Source organism: Cucurbita moschata, unplaced genomic scaffold (genome assembly GCF_002738365.1).
Source record: "Cucurbita moschata cultivar Rifu unplaced genomic scaffold, Cmos_1.0 Cmo_Scf00027, whole genome shotgun sequence".
Classification (NCBI taxonomy): Eukaryota; Viridiplantae; Streptophyta; class Magnoliopsida; order Cucurbitales; family Cucurbitaceae; genus Cucurbita; species Cucurbita moschata.
The window spans coordinates 1,070,954-1,087,204 of record NW_019268543.1 but is presented as its reverse complement, the minus strand read 5'-3'; the positions used below and the strand labels follow the sequence as shown (position 1 = coordinate 1,087,204).

General features: G+C 38.4%; 4 protein-coding genes and 2 long non-coding RNA genes across 10 annotated transcripts; 2 read left to right on the top strand and 4 right to left on the bottom strand.

Moving 5' to 3' along the window:
- Window positions 1-1,074: 1,074 nt before the first annotated feature.
- On the bottom strand, window positions 1,075-3,598 carry LOC111462961 (putative fatty-acid--CoA ligase fadD21). Its single transcript, XM_023106795.1, has 2 exons — window positions 3,129-3,598; window positions 1,075-2,542 (listed from the first exon to the last, which is right to left on the bottom strand). Exons 1-2 carry the CDS (start codon window positions 3,596-3,598, stop codon window positions 1,075-1,077), a joined length of 1,938 nt encoding a protein of 645 aa, XP_022962563.1.
- Window positions 3,599-5,272: 1,674 nt separating this feature from the next.
- On the top strand, window positions 5,273-10,141 carry LOC111462497 (sugar transporter ERD6-like 6). Of its 2 annotated transcripts, none has more exons than XM_023106089.1 (19): window positions 5,273-5,412; window positions 5,609-5,858; window positions 6,017-6,079; window positions 6,160-6,249; window positions 6,335-6,394; window positions 6,475-6,540; window positions 6,612-6,677; window positions 6,763-6,838; window positions 7,292-7,356; window positions 7,445-7,537; window positions 7,667-7,747; window positions 7,842-7,926; window positions 8,392-8,438; window positions 8,522-8,584; window positions 8,661-8,720; window positions 8,809-8,874; window positions 8,954-9,013; window positions 9,410-9,524; window positions 9,831-10,141. In XM_023106089.1, exons 2-19 carry the CDS (start codon window positions 5,667-5,669, stop codon window positions 9,941-9,943), a joined length of 1,461 nt encoding a protein of 486 aa, XP_022961857.1. In that variant the 5' UTR covers window positions 5,273-5,412; window positions 5,609-5,666; the 3' UTR covers window positions 9,944-10,141. The 2 variants fall into 2 exon arrangements, with proteins under 2 accessions (XP_022961857.1, XP_022961856.1); XM_023106088.1 differs by having other exon boundaries at window positions 5,555-5,858.
- Window positions 10,142-11,236: 1,095 nt separating this feature from the next.
- LOC111462512 lies at window positions 11,237-11,779 on the bottom strand. The gene is made up of 3 exons (XR_002713754.1): window positions 11,659-11,779; window positions 11,354-11,463; window positions 11,237-11,261 (listed from the first exon to the last, which is right to left on the bottom strand). It is a non-coding gene; the product is annotated as an uncharacterized LOC111462512 (long non-coding RNA).
- On the top strand, window positions 11,463-13,322 carry LOC111462501 (putative S-adenosyl-L-methionine-dependent methyltransferase Mb1758c). The gene is made up of 2 exons (XM_023106093.1): window positions 11,463-11,917; window positions 12,447-13,322. Exons 1-2 carry the CDS (start codon window positions 11,536-11,538, stop codon window positions 13,109-13,111), a joined length of 1,047 nt encoding a protein of 348 aa, XP_022961861.1. The 5' UTR covers window positions 11,463-11,535; the 3' UTR covers window positions 13,112-13,322.
- On the bottom strand, window positions 11,899-12,836 carry LOC111462514. 3 transcript variants are annotated; one of them, XR_002713757.1, is made up of 4 exons: window positions 12,718-12,836; window positions 12,467-12,548; window positions 12,122-12,265; window positions 11,912-12,033 (listed from the first exon to the last, which is right to left on the bottom strand). It is a non-coding gene; the product is annotated as an uncharacterized LOC111462514 (long non-coding RNA). The 3 variants fall into 3 exon arrangements; XR_002713759.1 differs by having other exon boundaries at window positions 11,912-12,025; XR_002713758.1 differs by lacking the exon at window positions 12,122-12,265 and having other exon boundaries at window positions 11,899-12,033.
- On the bottom strand, window positions 12,997-16,105 carry LOC111462505. Of its 2 annotated transcripts, none has more exons than XM_023106099.1 (6): window positions 15,832-16,105; window positions 15,628-15,735; window positions 15,423-15,550; window positions 15,077-15,177; window positions 14,721-14,780; window positions 12,997-13,057 (listed from the first exon to the last, which is right to left on the bottom strand). In XM_023106099.1, exons 1-6 carry the CDS (start codon window positions 16,043-16,045, stop codon window positions 13,054-13,056), a joined length of 615 nt encoding a protein of 204 aa, XP_022961867.1. In that variant the 5' UTR covers window positions 16,046-16,105; the 3' UTR covers window positions 12,997-13,053. The 2 variants fall into 2 exon arrangements, with proteins under 2 accessions (XP_022961867.1, XP_022961866.1); XM_023106098.1 differs by lacking the exon at window positions 12,997-13,057 and adding an exon at window positions 13,899-14,123 and having other exon boundaries at window positions 15,832-16,104.
- Window positions 16,106-16,251: the final 146 nt, after the last annotated feature.

The following is a 16,251-nucleotide window of genomic DNA, read 5'->3' as shown; positions in this document are numbered from 1 at the left end:
AAAAAAAAAAAAAAAAAAAAAAAAAAAAAAAAAAAAAAAAAAAAAAAAAAAAAAAAAAAAAAAAAACTCTATATTATCCTCTCAAGTCTCCACCACCAGAATTAACAATATTGTAATTTTTTTTTTTACTTTATTATTATTATTTATTTACAAATTATTTTGGTTGGAATAATTATTATATGATGTTATTTAATTTATTTGTTTTGTTGTTGTGTAGGTGACCTCGTTCCATTTGTTGGTATATTATAGTGGTCCCATAATATTCAAACCAAACCATGCATGAAATTACAAAATAACGCTTAAATATCTTAACTTATCATGATTATTACGTGACGTTCTATCTTTTTCATTAATCATTTAACAATAAAATTAAAAAATATATATATATATATATATATATAACTAATAAAATTTAAAATTAGGAGGAACCGGGATTGGAGCAGCACGCTTACCTCAACCAATGTCTTTCACCTTTGTGTGATGCAATCGATGCCTTTTATTTGTGTCTCTTTCCACGTTTTTGCTTTGATACTCTTACTGTTTTATTATTATTATTTTAATTTCAACCCAAATTTGGATTCAGCTCTGTATGTGTTGCAACTGTGCCACCTATACAGGTAGGTCGTCTATATAAATTTTTTTAAGTCAGACATGCTTGATTTGAAGTTTATATGATTGGGTGGTCGATAATTTTTTTTTTTATTATTATTAATTTAGCTTTAACTTTCACTTTTTAATACAATCATGATTCAAATAATTGATTATTAATTTAAATTATAATCACAACAACCAATGATTAGCTTAATATTGATTAATCTTAATCTTCATAATCACTCATTGATGCTTGTAATATTGCTCGTGCTATATCATTAATCACTTTTAAAAAATTTTAATTTCTAATATTTTAACTCCACACTTGTATTTGTTGGGCTTTATTCGACTTTGGAAAATTAGGCCCAATTGTTATGATGGGCCCATAAACGACATCGGGCTATTTCCAATGGGCCTAAGAAAAACAAAGAGCCTTATTTATTTATTTATTTATATTAATCACACGAGGAGTGATTAGGAAAATTAAAGAAGCGAGAGCAGAAGGGGACGATTTGTCTCTAAATCCTTCGTAACGCCGCAAGTTTTTCCAAATTTGACGGCCATTAACACGCTCATTCCGCCGCCGGCCAGCTTCTCCTTCGCCGCCCATCTCTTTACCTTCCCCGACGTCGTTTTAGGGACGTTTCCCCTTTTCACCAGAACCACAAGCCCTAACTCAATTCCCTCTTCAATTAACGCCGCTTTTCTAATCCCTTCGCAGATTTTCCTCAGCGATTCCGCGTCGTTTTTGTCCTGTCTCTGCATTTCGGCCACGACGGCGATCGTATCGGATATCTTGATGGCGGCGAGGCAGCCGCCTCGGAGATAGGAGGAGCAATTGTTGTAAGCTATGGATTCGATGTAATGAGGATGGATTTCTTGGTTGTTGGTGAGTGTAATGACGTCTGAGCACCGTCCGATCACGAAGAGGAACCGATCTGTGCCTTTGATTACTCCTCTGTCGCCGGTACGGACGAATTTATGGCTTGATTTGTTGCTGAGTTTGCAGTGGAATGTGTCTCTGGTTAGCGATGGATGGCCGAGGTAACCTGAGGCATTACTCGGCGACGAGATCCAAATCTCTCCTTCAACGCCGTCTTCGACTATCTCCCCTGTCTCGCCGTTAACAACCACCACCTCAATCTCCGATGACGATTCATCCATCAGCCTTGCACTAGGCAACAACTTCCGGTAACTCGGCATCGCCGGGAACCACCGCCGCCGGCCTCCTTCTCCGCCACTCCACGCCGTGGAAACAAAAGTGCAATTCTCCGCCAAACCGTACGAAGGCGAAACGCAACCCGGGTTCAACCCGACCGCCTTAAACACATCCACAAACTCCTCGACTCCCGACCGGTAAACCGGTTCATTAATCAAAATCAAATTCCTCAAACTGCACAAATCCAAACCCCCACACGGAGGAGTTTCTTCCTTCACCCGCTTGAGGACGAGTGGGAGAGTGAAAGACGGTACGGGAGTACACGTGGCTTTGAAGGTAGTGATGAGGTGGAGCCATGTGATTGGGCGGGTGACGAAGGAGATAGGTGAGGTTAGCACGCACGTAGCGCCACTGACGACGGTTAAGAGAAGGAACATGAGGCCACAGTCGTGGTACTGTGGGAGCCATGAGACGATGACGTCGTTTGGGTTTAAGTCGTAGGCCTTTCTCGCCGCTCGGACGTTGTGGGCAGCGGCGCCGGCTGTAACCACCACCGGCTTTGGAATTCCGGTGGCTCCTGAGGTGTATTGGATTAGATAAGGCTCCTCCGGCTTACAGCCGTAGTATGAAGAATTGGAGTGATAAAAGAAGGGCTGATCTTTACTAGAAATTACTGAAACCACTTGATCGGCCTCCGCCGCCGTGCAAGTTCTTAAAGTCTCCATTGATATCCATTGCACGCTCTGCAATAACAATGCCAACTTCCCGTCTGTCGGGGACAAAGAGAGGTATCTATACAATAATAAATAATAGATTTAACTATATTTTATTTTTGAATATACATATATTATATTCGATTCTTTATTATAAGCAAATATATGAAAAAAAATTATATATATATTATATATGACTTTTTATTACAGACAAATATCTAATTTGTCCGATATAGTTAAGGATATTTTACATTTTTACTCCTATATATATTATATTTGATATTTTATTACCGATATATATATTGTATAATATTTAGCATTCTATTATAATTTATCACAGGTATCATAATTTATTATAAGTATCATATTTGATCATTTATTAAATATTTACATATATTTACTATATGTCCTTTTTTGGTAATTTATTTAATTTTTTTTGTAATTTATTTGATTATATAATTTATATTTTTTTAATAATTTATAACGATTATAAATAGACAATTTCACTCTACTTTCATTTTGGTAATTTATTTGATTATTTAATTTCTATTTTTTTAAATAATTTATAACGATTATAAATAGATAATTTCACTATAATTTCTATTATATAATTGATGGTTTGTGATAGTTTCAGCAAATATTCTTACGGATAGTTCAAAACATACCGGAACACGCTAGCGATGTAAGCTTGGTGAGCTATGGCGGCGCGGGGCTTAGTCTGGGAGAGGGCTCTTGCAAGATGGTGACAATTTTCATTCTCAAAACGAGGGTCGGGCGGGCTGATTGGGACACTCACAAGGCCAGCTCTTTGACAGCCATAGATGAGCTGGACAAGGTCGAGCCCTGGCGAGCATAATATAACTACCGTGTCGCGCCGCCGTACCTGGCGGATCAACTCGTCGGAGATGAACTGAACGGAGTCGTGAAGTTGTCCGTAAGTTAGAAATGAGCCTTCATTCAGGACGTCGGCGGTTCCGTCTTCCGACCAGATGAACGCCGGCTTCGACCGGAACGCCGGAAGGCTCGCCCAAACCGGAAGATACAAGTCAACCACCGGCTGGTCCGGGAATATGGGATCAAAATTCTCGTACGACATTATCTCCTTTCTCTTTTCTTTGAAACTGATTTGCCGCATATTGGCCCTACTTATACTTAAAAAAGAGTAGGTAAATTGCTGGTTAGTCCCTCTATTTTGTCTAAATTAGAATAATTACTTTTCAACTTTTGGATCGTCTAAAAGGGCACCAATGTTATTTTCATACTATTAAAAATGTTTATTTAATCTGAAAAACCTCTATTTAACAGAGGCTGTCAGCGATACATAATGGACTAAAGCAGACAATATCGGGTAGCGATGGGGTTGAGCTGTTATTACACATGATTGTTTCAACAGCGTTAAGCATCGAAATTTATTAAAATAAAATAGAAAAAGAAAGGGTTAATATTGAATAAATTATTGAGGATAAGGAAGAGAAGGGAAGGAGTATAAAGGGATATACCATAAGAATATGTGATATTGAAATAAAAGGTGCCAACTACAAACAGACGCCATAGGAAATAGAAGAGAACATTATAAAATTATGTGTTTTCAGAATCTGGTTTGTGATAATAACTAAGATGAAGAAGAAGCAAACCCTACCGATCTCCCCCCCAATCTGACAAATGAAAACAGCCATATTATCCTCTTATTGGGTGACGTATCATCTTATGTTCAACAAGTTCGATATCGTCACAAAGTTGTCCGACCCAACCCTAAATTGTATGACCCGTCGAGAGTAAGAAGGGCTAGATGGTCGAGAAAGTAATGACTTAGTTTTAACTTGTAATCATTTCATTATTGTACTTTCAATATCATAACAATTTAGTCTCTCTACTTTAAAATTTATCATTCAATATCGGTTGGAGAGGGGAACAAATATTCCTTATAAGGGCGTGGAAACCTCTCCTTCGTAGACGCGTTTTACAATCGCAAGGTTGATGGTGATACGTAACGGGTCAAAGCGGATAATATTTATTAACGATAGCCTTGGGCTGTTATTTTGACTTGTGCAAGGCAACAACTCCTTCTCGCTTGACTTGTGTGGTCAGCCCATTTGTCTTCACTTAGAAACTTTACGTCTCCTACCTGGGACTGGAATTAGTCTGTCCAAAATGGAACCGTGGACGCACCTAATAGACGGAATAAGACAATACATGCTCGAAAAGACTTTCGATGTTTCATCATGACAGCCATGCAGCAACTTTGCAGTGATCAATAGTAATTCTGTCTTCACTTAGAACTCTATACCTCTTATCTAGGGACCAGAACTAGTCTACCCAAAACGGAACCATAGACGCACGAAATAGACGGGATAAGACAATGCAAGCTCGGAAAGGCTTTGGTCATGACAGCCATGCAGCAACTTTATGAGTGGAATCAAGAGCTCTATAACATGCTGGTGGAGAAACTTAGCAATCCAAACAAAATCGATCTTAAAAACCCTAAAAGAACATGGGTAGTTAATAACAAGTCTCTTTCTTTCTTTTGTGATGATCCCAATTTAAAGCATGAACAAACCCAAACTAATTAAATGATTGTGCCAAAAGTTCCCAAATTGGGCCATGTTTTTATTTGACAACTCTACCGCCTTCATATCATCCTTTCTTTGTAATATCCCAAAATTAGGTAAAAAGTCATTAAATTTTTAGATTTGGTTTTAAAACTTTCAAAATTGCAAATTTAATTTATGTTTTTCAAAAAAAAAAAAAAAAATTGAATTTGAGCTGACTGACATTATCTGGAATTTTGTAAGGATGCATCATAGAAACGTGTCCGTATATTCAAATCTAAAGTCTACAAAGCTAAGCGGTCGAATAATTAACAGCGCAACCTGTTCCACAACAATATCAGTCTCAGATTCGACCGAAGTCGCCAAATTGCCAACCAGTCGCCACGACGCTGCTCAGAAGGTATGGCCCAGTAGAACGAGCCCACAAATTATATATAATCTATTTCTGTATGCTTTTGGTGAATTTGTCTGGTTGTGGCCTAATTTATGAGAGAAGGATTGAAGGAGATGATCAGATTGAAATATCCACTGTTTTTTTTGAGTATCTATATAATTGGAATTCGTTGTGGCATTTTTACAAACACCTCGCGCGCAAGATTGGGGAGCTGTTGATCTTCGTCAAAGAGGCTTTTGGAGTTGGGGTTTGAGAGAGGGATGAGTTTCAGGGATGATAGTGAAGATGGGAGGGACCTCAAGAAGCCCTTTCTGCACACGGGGAGCTGGTATCGAATGGGTTCGAGGCAATCCAGTCTGATGGGTTCGTCTCAGGCGATTCGTGATAACTCCATCTCTGTTGTTGCCTGTGTTCTTATCGTTGCTTTGGGCCCTATCCAGTTTGGCTTCACGGTAACTCCCTGTCCTGTCTAATTTTCCAAATCTTTGTGAGAATTTTTCCATGGAACTTAAGGATCAGATAGGGAAGAACACTTCGATTTTGATTAGAAATTCATTGCAAATTGTTGATTCTGATGAACAAGCATTCAGAGTGAGTATTAACTTTGCAGGGAGGGTATTCCTCACCGACCCAGTTTGCAATTACTCGGGATCTTGACCTTACTGTCTCGGAGGTGTGTCTGTTGTCTGCTCTGTTCTTTCTTCATTCTACATTTGTGAGCTACAATCGTGTCTGACTTGATTCACCAAACAGTTCTCTTTATTTGGTTCTTTAAGCAATGTTGGTGCTATGGTTGGGGCTATAACCAGCGGTCAGTTGGCTGAGTATATTGGGCGGAAAGGGGTAACATTTGGTTCATTAATTCCTCTTGCTGAAGCTTTTCTTCTGTTTGGAGTATCAAATCTAGCTTTGATGTGCTTAATTTCAGGCCTTAATGATTGCTGCAATTCCCAATATCATAGGGTGGCTTGCTATATCATTTGCAAAAGTAAGTTTGAATGAACACTGTTTCATATGCAGATTGGAAGCATACTCTTTATCTATAACCAATTTTCATTGTTTGTGTAGGATTCTTCTTTCCTATACATGGGGAGGTTGTTGGAAGGATTTGGCGTGGGGATAATCTCTTACACGGTGTGACTTTAATTTCAGCTTGGTTATCTCAGATTATCTTTTTACTGAAGGGACTTTACGTTCCATTCTAGGTACCGGTTTATATAGCCGAGATAGCACCCCAAAACTTGAGAGGAAGTCTCGGTTCGGTTAATCAGGTTGGATACATTTCGTGTTTGTGCCGCGAATTGGTCTAATTTTAACCATATATCAACTCAGCTACTTAAACTTTTTGTGGTGTAGCTGTCTGTTACCTTGGGAATACTGCTGTCTTATCTGCTGGGACTATTCGTTCCATGGAGAATACTTGCAGTTTTGGGTAAGTAGTTATCTTGAAGGACTGAAGGATCTATGTTAGTGCTTGTTGTCGTTTGTTAATCAATGATATCTGTGAGATCCCACATGGATTGGAGAGGGGTGCCAGCGAGAACGCTGGGCCTCGAAGGGGGGAGGATTGTGAGATCCCACATCGGTTGGGAAGGAGAACGGAACATTCTTTATAATGGTGTGGAAACCTCTCCCTAGCAGACGTTTTAAAACCCGAGGGAAAGCCCAAAGAGGACAATATCTACTAGTGGTAGGCTTGAACTGTTACAAGTTATGTTTTCTGTGATGTTAGAAAGTTGTTCATAGAGGGTGTGATCTTGTGTTGAACCGTTTTCTAATGCAATGCTGTGACCTTATACGTCTTCTTCTTCTTCTCCCTCTCCTTTTTAACATCAGAAATTACAGATATTAATTGATGAAACATCACGACACACTTCGTTTGCAGGAACTTTGCCTTGTACAATATTGATACCTGGATTGTTTTTCATCCCAGAATCTCCAAGATGGCTGGTAAAAATCATGACATCAATGTCTCCAACTTGATGAAGCTAAATTTTAATGCTTTCAGTTCTTTATATAGTTTTTGGTCAACCTTTAGGCAAAGATGGGGATGACAGAAGAATTTGAAACATCTTTGCAAGTTCTTCGCGGATTTGATACCGATATTACTATTGAAGTAAATGAAATCAAGGTGAATGCACAATAAATTCAATGAATTGGTTGAGTCATGCTAGTTCATGAAGAACCATGGAAAGTATATCTATCTGTAACTATGTCACACCATCAATCCAAATAACTGCTTCCAACTTACATGATGCAGAGGTCTGTAGCTTCAGCCAACAGAAGAAGAACTATTAGATTTGCTGATCTGAAACAAAAAAGATACTGGTTGCCGTTGTCGGTACTGGCTCGAGATTTTGAAGATTCTGTATATTTATTTCATGTTATGCGTAGAATTCAGGAACTTACTTTTACTGCTCTCTCGCATTATGCAGATTGGTATAGGATTACTTATTCTGCAGCAACTAAGTGGAATTAATGGTGTTTTGTTCTATTCAAGTACCATCTTTGCATCTGCCGGTGAGTAAATATATCTTGTGTGTATTAAATCCTTGGTTCATGTGAGATCTCGTATTGGATGGAGAGGGGAACAAGGCATTTCTTATAAGGGTGTGGAAATCTCTCCCTAGTAGACATGTTTTAAAACTGTGAGGCTGACAGCGATACGACCCAAGCGGACAATATCTATTGTTGCAAATGGTATCATAACCAAACACTGGGCGGTGTATCAGCGAATTCGCTGGCCCCCAAGGGGTGGATTGTGAGATCCCACATCAGTGAAGAGGGGAACGAAGCATTTCTTATAAGGGTGGGGAAATCTCTCCTTGGTAGACGCGTTTTCAAATCGTGCGGTTGATGGTGATACGTAACGAGCCAAAGTGGACAATATCTGCTAGCAGTGGACTTGGGTTGCTATAGTTTAACTCTTAAATCTCCATGCTATTGTTGCATCAAATGACTCTTCACTGTCTCTTTTTTAAACAGGCATAACCTCAAGTAATGCAGCTACAGTTGGGCTTGGCGCTATTCAGGTAGAGTCTATAATTGATGTTCTTAGTGACTGATTTTCACCATCTGAGCTATGCTTTTCAGCAATGACTTGCATGTTTTTTAGGTTGTTGCCACTGCATTTACAACATGGGTGATTGACCGCGCAGGACGTCGTCTTCTACTTATTGTGAGTTTCATGTTGTTACTCTTAATTCTTTCTACTAGTCTACATCTTTGTTGATTATCTTATAATTTTATTTCAGATCTCCTCTGGCGGAATGACTCTTAGCCTTCTGATTGTTGCTGTGGCATTTTTTGTGAAGGTAAACTAGTTCTTTTTATGTTTCTTTCATAGCCTCAATATCTTAGTGCATGTATCTAAGCTTTGCTGTGTTGCAAAATTGATGTCAGGATGCTGTCTCTGAGGATTCCAGTTTGTATAGTATAGCGGGGATCGTATCGGTAGTCGGGGTTGTGGTATGTCCAAGTTTACACATCGTTTAAATTAGTAGCAAAAGTTTGATCCTGTGAGTCAATAGGAGATATCTTGGTGCAGGCCATGGTTGTTGCTTTCTCTCTGGGTGTTGGAGCAATTCCATGGATCATAATGTCTGAGGTATGCCCCTTGTGCTACTTTTTCCTAAAAAACTTTCTTCTTGTTTCCTTTTTATGGTTGAATTGCTGATCGGAGTCGGACTATGAAAAGGGCTTGGGAGTTGTAAACGTTTTCGGTCCTAGTTCGTCTAGATTCTAAATTGGAATGAAAACAAAACATTAGAAGTGTTAATCCAAGCATCTTGTTACGAAATCTGAAGAACAGAACTATTTCCACGAAGTCTCTCGATTAAGCCTTTACGACGTTTCATCGTATTTTTCCTCTTTCTGCTGTAAAATAAAATAAAATAACCTTGAATTGGTGAAGTAGAGGGGTTTGTAAATCTATGCTGATTTAGAAGTTGGTTACAAATTTCTGATGAGTTTGAGGCTAATAATCTGTAGAACTCGGGTGCAGATTCTTCCTGTGAATATCAAGGGTCTTGCTGGTAGTATAGCAACACTAGCCAACTGGTTTAGCGCATGGGGAGTCACCATGTCTGCGAACCTCCTCTTAGGATGGAGCAGTGGAGGTATGTTTCTCTCTCTTAGAACTTTGCAATGCCAATTGATCCTCCACTGATATTTACAGTTCACATCTTAGTTCTTTTTAATAACTGAATTAACGTCCGAACTCGTATGTGAAAAGTAATAACAACGCTCAAAATAAGCATAGTGGTTAAGACAACTCTACCCCTAAGATTTGTAAGATCAGGTGGTTGTCTCGTGTAAATACTCGAACCCTCACAAATAGAAATAGAAATAGAAAGCATAAATCTATGAGTTTAAGCTCTAATGAATATCATATGAGGCAACTCTCATGGGTTTGGGTTTGACAGGAACATTCACAATCTACATGGTGGTGACTGGTTTCATGGTGCTATTTGTTACTCTTTGGGTCCCTGAGACCAAAGGTAGAACTCTTGAAGAAATTCAGTTTTCCTTCAGATAAACCCTCTCTCTCTCTTTTCCTCTCTGATTTATTGGTTAGAAAGAGGACATATCTGCTGCCATTCTCATCGGACTCTTTTTTCTCTCTCCCAAACCATAAAGTGTCTCCTCCTCAGTTTTTTCTCATCTTAGCCAATAATTTTGTTTATGTAATTTGACCATTAAAATTGATTTAATATATGCTTATAGTTTTTAGTTTCTGCATTGTATACATTTTATCTTATTAATTACAATTTGTGGAGTTAAAGTTTTGAACCTCCCTCCGACCTAAATGAAAGAGTGAGTGTATGTTAATTACGGCTGAACTAAGCAGAAAGAGTAACTTTATCTATGAGAGAGAATAAACGCCTAAATATTGTTCCGGTTTTGAAAATGTCTATTTTAATCTCACGGCCACTCACCAACGCCATGGCCAAGAGGGTACAACTTCCACAACATCAGCCAATGAAGTGCTTGTCGACTGAATAGGATGATTGTCATAGCCCGAGATTCGGTCAGAAACACCTTGCTCACAGCTGAGAACTTCCAAATTTTTAAGGGTATATCGGTTGAGCTTGTTGAAACACCAGCCTTAAAAGGAGGGCATTTCTATAGCAGATGAAGTGGGACTTACACTTTTGTGAGTGAAGATGGACTCACAAATCCTACGGGAACTGCTGATTTGGCTCCATGCCCTTCAGCTAAAAACAATCTATCATTCTCTCTTAAAAATTTAACTACAAGTTAAAGAATACTTTTAAACATTAACAAGTGAAATAAAGTTGTCAATCAATCTTAAATAAATAAATAACTACATACACTTAAACACATGTAGGTAAATAATCGGTTGGATCAAAACAAACAACAAAACCATTTAAATATCTAAATCAATATTTAACCTAAACTAATCCAACTAAGTACTTCAAGAAAAAAAAAACACCTGGCTTCCTCTCCATCTGGAGATTCAAATTTGTATACTCCACTTGAAAAGTTTTAATTATCCAACTTCGAATACAAACTAGAGAGGTAAGATCTTAAGCGATATCCAATATCCCTTCGCCCCAAATAGGATGGCCCAATAACTAACCAATCAATACCTTGCCTTCAGCCAGAACTACGGAAAAATATCTCTCTCTGAGAGCCAAACAGGCCTTAAAGGAATGGAGAATTAACGGCCACGTGCAGAAGAATCAGAATCAGAAAAACATTTGCCATGTAAATGAATAAAAACAAAGGTACCTGGTATTACTGAAGTAGTATGGCAATTTCAATATCCGAGCTATGAGCCACTCAAATGTGATCGCGCGTCTTTTTCAGTGGAGCCCTCTTCCTCTTCTCTTCTGATGAAAGACAGCACAAAAGAATCCACAATAGAGAGAGAGAGAGAGCAAAAATACGAGATTTAACGCACTCGTGGAACTTATATACTCACTCTCCCTTATCATTAAATTGAGCTTTTTTTTTAAGCATTGGTTGTTGTGGCTCTCTTTCCTTATCCCATTCCATAAAATCCTGCTCTTTTTCCTTGCGCACACCTTGTTCCTACAAAAACAGAACGCATTATCTACTTCCCTATTTCTTATCAATTCTAACAGCCCGTTTTATAATCGAAGCATGACTGATAAAGAGAATGGTTGGCCAGACAACCCAGGATGGTCTGAGCTAAAGCTTCCAGATTTGTTATTGGTAGACAGTGTACGTGAAATCCATGCCAGAATTGAGGCTGAATGGGATTACCTCCAACGCTCGGCATGTCAAATGGCAGCAGGAAGAGCGCTTTGGAAGCACATGATCCATGATCCACTGGCAGAGTTACTGGCTGGAGAAGCATGCCTAAGAAACCTTTATGAGAAAATAAAGAAAGATCGAAGCAACAATGCAAGAGAGATTTCTGGAGTGATTCTTGCTGTTCGCACTCTCTGGTTTGATTCAAAAATTGAAGGTGCTCTGACATCCATCAGTGGCAGAGATTCACAGGTCGTTCTCCTTGGTGCAGGTTGGTTCAACTCCCAGAAGCTGCAATTAGTTAAACTTCATACTGCATTAAGAGGGTCCCAACCATAGCAGTAGAAGATAGCCATAGCCAACAGCACAAATAACGACCCTGTTTTTCTTTTCAAACAAAACGAGTCCTAATCAGGGTTGGCACTAGGCATTTTAGAACTGAAAAATAAGGGAAGTAGTGAAATTAGAATCTCACACAATGATATCTAAGAAAAGTGCGTAGTCCTTTTTATTTTTCTTGTCGTTCTCTATCTCTTTTTTCCTCTTTCGTCTTTGGTGGGGTTGCAGTGGGGGAGAGGGCAGGCTAAAACGCTAGTTAATGATAGATAACCACGGCAACCTATTTAGTGACTAAAAATGAGGCCATCAAAACTACCAAAATGGGAACTGTATGCTTAGTCAAAGAGAATTATTTGCAGCTGCATCTGAAATATTTGAGTTTTAAGGGAGGAAGTATATATTAGACTACAATTGAAGTTCTGTTTGTAGTTCAAATAATAGAGATCGCATTTATAATGTAGGAATGGATACGAGGGCTTACAGATTAAGTTGCTTGAAGGAAAGTGACGTTTTTGAAGTTGATTTCTCTGAGTTGTTGCAAGCGAAAGCCACTCTTCTAAAGGCTGCAATAGAACCTCCAAACGGGCATCATCATCAACAAAAAGCAAAATCGTTAAACAGAGTAGCAGCTGATATCAGAAGTAATGACTGGCTTGAAAAGCTTAAAACAGCTGGTTTTGCATCAGAGAAGAATACAGTGTGGGTTCTAGAAGGATTACTCTACTATCTTACCCATTCCCAGGCGCTGCAAGTGTTGGAGACAATAGCTGACCAATGCACCATAACCCACACAGTCCTCTTAGCAGATTTTATGAACAAGCCATCAACCACTCTTTCAAATTCTGTCTTCCATTTCTACTGCGATTGGCCTGATCATCTACTTCCGTCCCTTGGATTTTCCAACACTACACTATCACAGATTGGAGATATGGATGCACACTTTGGGCTTATGCACGATCCATTAAATCTCTTCAATAAAATCCGCAGTCTACCTAGGTCATTGCAGACTCACCCTGATGATGGAAAACCTTGCTGCCGCTTGTACTTGGTACAGGCTTCTGGCTCACCTCAGCTACAACCGTCCCATAAAGACAACCCACAAGTAAGAAAATCTCTGAGTGAGTAGGTTGGATGAATGTCAGACGTCATATCTACCTGCTACCTATTACAACTATTCCAAGGAGAGCATGTCGTATTATACTGCCCAAGGTTTCTACACCATACCATATCAGAGGTGTAGCTATACATGTGGAATTCGAGTATGTCATGTGTAAACTATGCAATTAGAACAAACTTGAACCTAAATTGTGCATTCTGAAAGAAGTAGATTACAAGCATTCCACTATAACGTTCAGACTTATGCATGTGAAAAGAAATCACCTATGCAAACATCTTTCCCGAAATAGTCTACTATGCCAATGAAAAGAGCCTAGGAAACTGAACTTATAATAATTAACTGGAATCTCTTGTAACAACTCAATCATTTGCCACAAGTGAAAATTTTTACATCACCAAATGGCAAAATCATCGGCAAATAGTTATTTTATCCCTGATTTTCAATGGTTATAAACTCTAAGAGTTGGATATTAATTTTGTATATACCATGGTTCTGTAGGAAGAAATGATAACGTTGAAAGCATCAAAAGAATCGCAAGGACTGCCCAATAGATGAAAGTTAGCTACTATCACTTGCTAACAGAGAGAAATGGTGTTCTGAGAGCACATGAAATGTCTGTCTTTGTTAGTATAATAATGATAACATATGACTGTCAAAACGAATGGATTTACTTATAAATATCTTGATAGCGTATTACACTCCCAGATTTTCAAGATATATAATAATTCCACCAAACTAAATATGAACATGCACATACACGCACACATAAGCACATATATGATAGGGTGGGTACATATGCATTCAACTTTCAAGCACTAGATTTAGCACTAAAGAAGCTAGAGAATGAGCTTAAAAACTTTGCTTTTGGCTTCATTTAATTGTTGTTTGTTTGGACTTAACATAAGAAAATCTAATTACAAAACAAAATCACGGGACTTAAGTTTCAAGACAATCCTTAATACCCTTCTCGAATTTGTCGAGGGAATCTATGGTATCATTTACTGCATCCAGTACTTTTTGTCTGCAATAAAAAGAAAAAAGAAGGGGAAGAAAGAAAGAAAATAAGTATACAAGGAAAGAGGTTTAGGTTACCAAAACTTTTTGTGCCTAAATTCACAGGAAAAGAGCCCGACAACATGAAATATATAAAGCAGTGTGAATGAGCTTCACTTAGTTAAAGTCAAGAGAATATTGTATCTGAGTTCCACGGCTGTACTGGCCTTGAAACCAAACTACATTTCCATCAGTGCCATGGATTCTTCAATCTTACAGCATTGCTACCCTCTAGGAAGATCTAGTGTTGAGTGTCAATTATGCACTCCCAAAGTACAAATTCCCACAGAATCTATATCTAGTTTCACGTCTCTACCAATCCACATTAGTCTTGAGATTTATGCAAGTCATGTAATAAAGCAAATGGCCAACCTACTAACTCAACTGCCTAGATTGGAAAAAAGGATCACGCGGCCAGCAGCCACATAAAGTATGTGGAAGGAAATCTGACATTTTGGATAATCTAATTATTAAGTAATTGTATTTCTCTATTAAAATCCTGATTTGAGATGAGACAAGTAATTGTCAAGATAAACTTTATTTGAGCCTTCAAATGAGGACGTACCTGTTGGAATTGACTTGAATATCAGTCTCATATGCAAGACTATTAAGAGAAGTGAACGAGCTGCATCAGAAGTGCGAGAAAAGATTACAATTGACAACCAGTAGAAACAAAACTAATAACTGTTAGATTATTGAAAGAGAAGATATAATACAGCTCTGCAACTTTGTTGGAACTTTTTTTATCTGAGCCCTTACGAATTTAATCTTTATTCGTTCCGTCCTCTATACAGATAAAAGTAAAGCAGCTTATCTTATAAAACTAAACGACCAAAGAAGTACGGATTACTTATCAAAATCAAAGCATTATCCAGTTGAAGAAATAATATAACAGGCACCAGCAAATGAAATGGAGGTTACCTTACTAGATCTTTTAATCGACTTTCAGCTTCTAGTTTTATAGGATCTTCGTTTCCAAGCAAGGAGGCGGCATTTTTCACAATCAATTGAAATGTACAGACCTGCAGAATTAAAAAAATCGAGACCAAAGATCGTTCAAGCTAAGATATAGGAAGAAAATTTCAACATATCTAACCTTGTTCGATGTGAATTAAGTTTATACTTCAACAAATTCTATGAGTAGCGACATAGGATGCTAAAATAATAATTTGAATTGTACTTTATATTTGGATAAATCCTGGTTCACAAACGCAATGAATTCAAAACGAATACAGAGAGAAACATAAGCAACGTTAGGAGATCGAACCTCGACTCCAGTGCTCGCTTGGAATTGAACGAACGAATTCCTGTCCTTCAAAACGCAATCCCTTGCAGCAGACTTCAGCATTCTTTGAACGTCCTCCATATCCTTGTTTGAGTAATCGGAACCATTGGCTGCAAGCGGAGACGATGTAAGCAAATACCGAAACAAAGAGATAAAGGATAAACAAGAGACGGTGAAAAAGACTTACAAAGCATAAGGTAAACTGCGTGAAGGCTGTCTCTGGAGGCCTCAATTGGAGCCAAGAGGAACCTGGAGGCCTTCTTCTTCTGCTCCCTCAGCCAATCCTTTGGTCCTGCTGCAGGCAAACCGATAAAACTAGGGCTCCAGGAAGAAAAAATAAACACAAGAAAAACAAAGCAATTAATGAAACAACGTTGCGTTCTGTGCTTACAAATGCCGATATCGAAAGCAGTGGCGGGAGCAGGTAGAAACAGAGACGGCATCGCAGAGAGAAATGAGAGCATAGTGAGACCTCGGCGAGATGTTGTAACCGGAAGGTTATGGCGTAGCGCTTGGCTTTGATCATCCCTCGGTTCATGAGAAAGTAGAGAGAGTGGTGAGACGGCGGATGGAACCGAGATAAGGCGGAATCCGATCGTTGTCATGGTCGGAGAACGGCGATGCTTCCGAGTAATGAATTATGATTATTGAACTGAACCAATTTTTTTTTTCCTTGAAAAATATCCTTTTTGTCCTCATTATGCAATGAACTGATAATTTTGGTTTTAGTTTTTATATTTTTAAAAGTTTCCTATAAAGTCATTTCTTTAATTTAGTTTTTATTTCATCATAATTTTTAAAATTTTATATT

Excerpts from the sequence above, each read along its gene's own strand:
- LOC111462505 (XM_023106098.1), bottom strand. The coding sequence starts at position 16,045 with ATGACAACGATCGGATTCCGCCTTATCTCGGTTCCATCCGCCGTCTCA. Across the intron at positions 15,551-15,627 it reads CGCAGTTTACCTTATGCTTT|CCAATGGTTCCGATTACTCA; the intron begins GTAAGTCTTTTT and ends CTCCGCTTGCAG. Across the intron at positions 14,124-14,720 it reads ATTCAAGTCAATTCCAACAG|ACAAAAAGTACTGGATGCAG; the intron begins GTACGTCCTCAT and ends TTTTTATTGCAG.
- LOC111462501 (XM_023106093.1), top strand. The coding sequence starts at position 11,536 with ATGACTGATAAAGAGAATGGTTGGCCAGACAACCCAGGATGGTCTGAG. Across the intron at positions 11,918-12,446 it reads GGTCGTTCTCCTTGGTGCAG|GAATGGATACGAGGGCTTAC; the intron begins GTTGGTTCAACT and ends TTTATAATGTAG.
- LOC111462497 (XM_023106089.1), top strand. The coding sequence starts at position 5,667 with ATGAGTTTCAGGGATGATAGTGAAGATGGGAGGGACCTCAAGAAGCCC. Across the intron at positions 6,395-6,474 it reads TTGCTATATCATTTGCAAAA|GATTCTTCTTTCCTATACAT; the intron begins GTAAGTTTGAAT and ends TTGTTTGTGTAG. Across the intron at positions 7,748-7,841 it reads GATACTGGTTGCCGTTGTCG|ATTGGTATAGGATTACTTAT; the intron begins GTACTGGCTCGA and ends CGCATTATGCAG.
- LOC111462961 (XM_023106795.1), bottom strand. The coding sequence starts at position 3,598 with ATGCGGCAAATCAGTTTCAAAGAAAAGAGAAAGGAGATAATGTCGTAC. Across the intron at positions 2,543-3,128 it reads TACATCGCTAGCGTGTTCCG|ATACCTCTCTTTGTCCCCGA; the intron begins GTATGTTTTGAA and ends ATTATTGTATAG.